Here is a 4,379-nt window from a genome sequence, read left to right as displayed (position 1 = left end):
GTATCTTAGTTAGTACCAAGCTGATGGTTGGCCATTGGCTGGAGTCGGGCTGATGCACCTATGGCTGTCTGTGGGCCTAGTTTTTGTGGTGTGTTGAGCACTGTTGCCACTATTCAGACTCCTGTTGGAGGCTTTTTAGTCGATTCAGCATGTTTCATGAACGGCTGAATGAGTTGGACAGAGAGATCACTCTGATTGACTGATCAGCTCAGAGAACCAGTTAAATCCATCCAGTTATTATCCAAACAACATGATGATCTAGAATTAATGTACCAATGTAGACCAGCTGATCAGCATGATCCAGGAAAGAAGAAGAAGAAGAATGACAAAGAAGATCTGGAGATTACTCTGTGAAGGTTCTCAGTCATCCATATCATGGTATATCCAAAAAACTGAGCTAAAACAAGGGCAACTGGACTTGCACTTTCAGCTTCTGAAGACGGTACTTATAGAAGAGACAAAATTTCATTGAAAAACCCAACAAGTCCAGTGGCTCTTGTTCCAGCTTTGTTTCTTGGATATCTTTAAACTCTCAAGGTTCCCCAAAATAATGCTTTTGACTTAATGTTATTCTTACAAAATAAAATTAGGCCGTGTGAATGGGACCTAAGAAGAAGAGAAATACAGATGTGAACATACAGCAGAGCATGCTAGAGAATCCCATCTAAAATAAATGGTAACTCATGTGGAAGTAAGATTATGTCTACTGTATTTTTGTTGAAACCCAGTTAAAGCATCACGACTTTAACCCCTTTCCCTCCATTACAGTAGCTTCCCAATGCTTAAATAAAATGATGCAATGACTTCAGTGAACTTCTTGGTGTAATTACACATTTGTTTTTCTCTTTTTCTACACAGGGAACCTTACGTTGTCCTCCTGTTGTCGGGGTTTAAAACTGCACATCTGATGCTGTCTAGAAGAGCTACTCTGAACGCTTTCTGCTGATTTACTTTGTATTCTGTTACTGAAACTATCAACAGTGAAATTAACGTTTTAAATACTTGTTTGTATTTTAAACCAATTTCTTGACATTATTTTGTAAAACATCAAAAAAGCTAGTTGATGTTGAGCTGGAAAATAAATCATAATGAATGGGTATAAAATAGATCTTAGTCAAGTTTTTTCGTCACACACACAGCTTCAATCGAGAACTAGTACAGTAGCTTAAACAGGTGTTTCATGAACATGTACAACGTGGCAAAGAGGTATTACGCATACTTACAGTCAGGCCTGGAAGCTGACTGGATGTAAAAAGTATGACAACAGAGAGGAGCAGCACCAACGCAAAGCCACATGCAAGGTGTGAAACTAGAGGGAAAATATTTATATATATATATCTTAAACCAATGAAATATCTCAAAACTGAAATATCTCTAAATTAATTTATATTGAACCAAATCAGGACTTTATGAATCAGAATCAAATCGATTCAGTAATGATACTCAGCTCTACTTAACACTAACCAATAATGGCCCGGTTTCACAGACAAGGCTTAAGCCTAATCCCAGACTAAAATGCTGTTTGAGCTTGCTTAACTTTAAGTCACTTGCAGAGACCTATCTTAAATTAGTCATAGATTTTGTCTGTTCTGGATTAAACAAAGCCAATTGCAAGAGGGTAGATTAGAGCTACTCTAGGACTAAATTGTAGTTTATATTAATCCTGCAAAGAGGCAGGTTTAACTTCAGCTTGGTAGTGTTTGTGAAAGGGAGCACAGATGGTTTGGGAGCATGGAGTATTTGGAATATCTAAATGAAGACCAATATTCACTACAGAGGCCAGCCAGACAAATACCTGTGGACAGGAGCAATCCATTGAATCAGTACGATGAAATAACTTTCCGAGACCGCTTCCGTATGTACAAAGAAGATGCATTGGAGATCATTACATTGCTTGAGCCTAGACTTTCCTCCATGTCTCAAAGAGGAAGGCCTGTACCAAGTTCTTTCCAAGTTCTGATCACTTTGAGATTCTTGGCATCTGGAACCTTTCATCGTGAGACTGGTGATTTGTGTGGTGTCAGTGAAGCAACAGTCTGTAGAATAGTTCACAATGTCTGCAGTGCCATTTGTGAACTGAGAAATCTGTACATTATGTTCCCTGATGCTGCTGAGCAAGCCAACTATAAAATACGTTTCTATGAATATGGGAACTTCCCGGGAGTGATTGGCTGTATAGATGGATGTCATGTTGAAATCAAGTGTCCATCAACTCCTGATGCTGAGGAGTACAGGAACCGTAAGAACTGGTTTTCCATCAATGTCCAGGCTGTATGCACTCCCAATTTAGAGTTTTCAAACATTGTTGCCCGTTGGAAAGGAGCAACACATGATTCAAGGATTTTTCACAACTCTTCATTGTGTGCTCAGTTTGAGAGAGGGCAACATAGTGGACTACTACTTGGTGACAGTGGATATGCTCAGAGTTCCTATTTATTCACACCTTGGCCACATCCCACAACAACTGAGCAGCAAAGATACAACAGAGCTCATATTCGCACTAGAGGGATGGTCGAGCGTATGTTTGGAGTGTGGAAGAATCGATTCCAGGCTTTACGCAATACACTTCGCTTTGAGCCAAGAAGATGCTGCAAGGTGATCATTGCTACAGCTGTGCTGCACAACTACCTGAAGCAGCATAATTGTCCTGACCCTCCAATGGAAGACCAGATTGATCCAAATGTGCCCATGCCCGTGGCAGAAAATAACCAAGGAGGACTTGCGCTCAGAGCTGCTTTCACATTGCAGCACTTCAGTTAGAAAAAAAAATACATTTAACCATGGAATGCATTGATTACGGCTTGTTTTTGCCTTGCCTTTTGCCTTGCTTGTTTTGTTTGTTGTGTACAACATATATAAATAGTGTGCAGAAAAATTAAATGGGAAACTTAACCAAGGCTGTTCTAAAATGTAGGTAGTGGTGTTTACGTTATTCACACTCTCACAATTTCACAATCACTCACAATTTATTTTCACAAGATATTTCATTACACTATATAGCTGTCTCATGCATCTTTCTTTGAACAGCTCTCTCTTCTAATTTCATATCTAATTCGACCTGTAAAATTCTCATTTTCATGTCATGCTCTTCTTTCAGATATTTCATTTTCAGCTCATGAAATTCTAAGGCTAACTTTTCATGCATGGACATCCTTTTTGGTCTCTGCTGGAAGGTGGTGACAGTATCTTTTCTCTGGGATGCCGTACCAGATGTGGAGGGTGAACAGTCACTGTGCACTGGCTCTTCCACCAGGGTTAGAATGGTTTCCTCTGTGAAAAGATCACTGTTAGATACAAAAACTCACATGAAATGAAATAAAATAAACACAGACAGTGGAATAATCTGTATGTACAGAATGAGGTAACTAATTTGCTTTCTATCATATATTTACCATTTGTGCTCAGTTCTTCATGTCCACTGTCCAAATGGTCATCATCTGGTATACCATCCAGAGGTTGCTGGTCCTCTATTATCCCAGTCAACAAGTCCGCCAATTCATCAGTCTTGTCTTTACTAGGTGGGGGTCCACCACCAGTAGTAAATCTCTCTCTTCTGGCCTCTGCATTCCTTTTTTTCAAATCTAATTTGATGTTCTTCCACAGAGTCTATGAATGCAGATATCATTCAATATAGACAATGTCACAAAACTATATGACATCTGTGATATACAGATCATAATTGACATGTCTCACCTGCAGTTGCTGTACCGCTCTTGTGGTTACATTTTCATTTGCATTGAATTCACTACAAATGGCAGCCCAAGCACTCCTCTTCCTTTGTTCAATAGCAGCACTGTGGCCTTTACTTTCAATAACAGCATGAGTTCCCACAATCTGTTTAAGTAGAGTTTTTTCATATTCAGTATAGTTCTTAGAGCGTTTTCTTTTACCTCCAGCCATGTTTGGTGTCAGAATTCCCTCCAGCAACGCTGTCCTCAATTCCATTCCAGGTTTTTATGAGCACCAATAGGCTAACAGGCTGTGCTCCCACTTAGGCTAATGAGGCTTGACCCAGGTGTTCTCGTTTAAGCTTACTCCAGGACTCCACAGTCTGGGACTAACTAAGACAAATGTAAGCCACGTTCATGCAAGCCGCTTAAATGACCTAGCTTTACTAGTCTGACTTAGGCCTACTCCTGACTTGATATAAGCCTTGTCTGTGAAACCGGGCCAATATGTTTTATACTACTTAGCAGACCACAGCACTGCTGCAGTATGGTCATATAGAGGCTAACTACAGCTAAAATGCAGCTACCATTAATGTGAAATACCCTGAATTACTGCACAGAGAGGTGGAGGAATAAATTAACCATATATTGAGTCTATCAGAGGAGTCTGAGTGAAGCTTGGGGGTTCAAAAATGAGCCACGTTAGAGTGA

The 4,379-nt window shown here is 39.9% G+C and overlaps 1 protein-coding gene across 1 annotated transcript; it reads left to right on the top strand.

Annotated features, from left to right (window-relative positions):
- The first annotated feature begins 1,495 nt into the window (after positions 1 to 1,495).
- On the top strand, positions 1,496 to 4,179 carry LOC311503456 (putative nuclease HARBI1). Its single transcript, XM_084566181.1, has one exon. The coding sequence runs from the start codon at positions 1,732 to 1,734 to the stop codon at positions 2,758 to 2,760; it is 1,029 nt and encodes a 342-aa protein (XP_084422307.1). The 5' UTR covers positions 1,496 to 1,731; the 3' UTR covers positions 2,761 to 4,179.
- The last annotated feature ends 200 nt before the right edge of the window (positions 4,180 to 4,379 follow it).

The sequence above is a fragment of the Chelon labrosus genome, assembly GCF_963514085.1.
Source record: "Chelon labrosus genome assembly, chromosome: 18".
Taxonomy (NCBI): Eukaryota; Metazoa; Chordata; class Actinopteri; order Mugiliformes; family Mugilidae; genus Chelon; species Chelon labrosus.
Note: the sequence above shows the minus strand (reverse complement) of the source record. Positions and strands in the feature narration are given on the sequence as shown.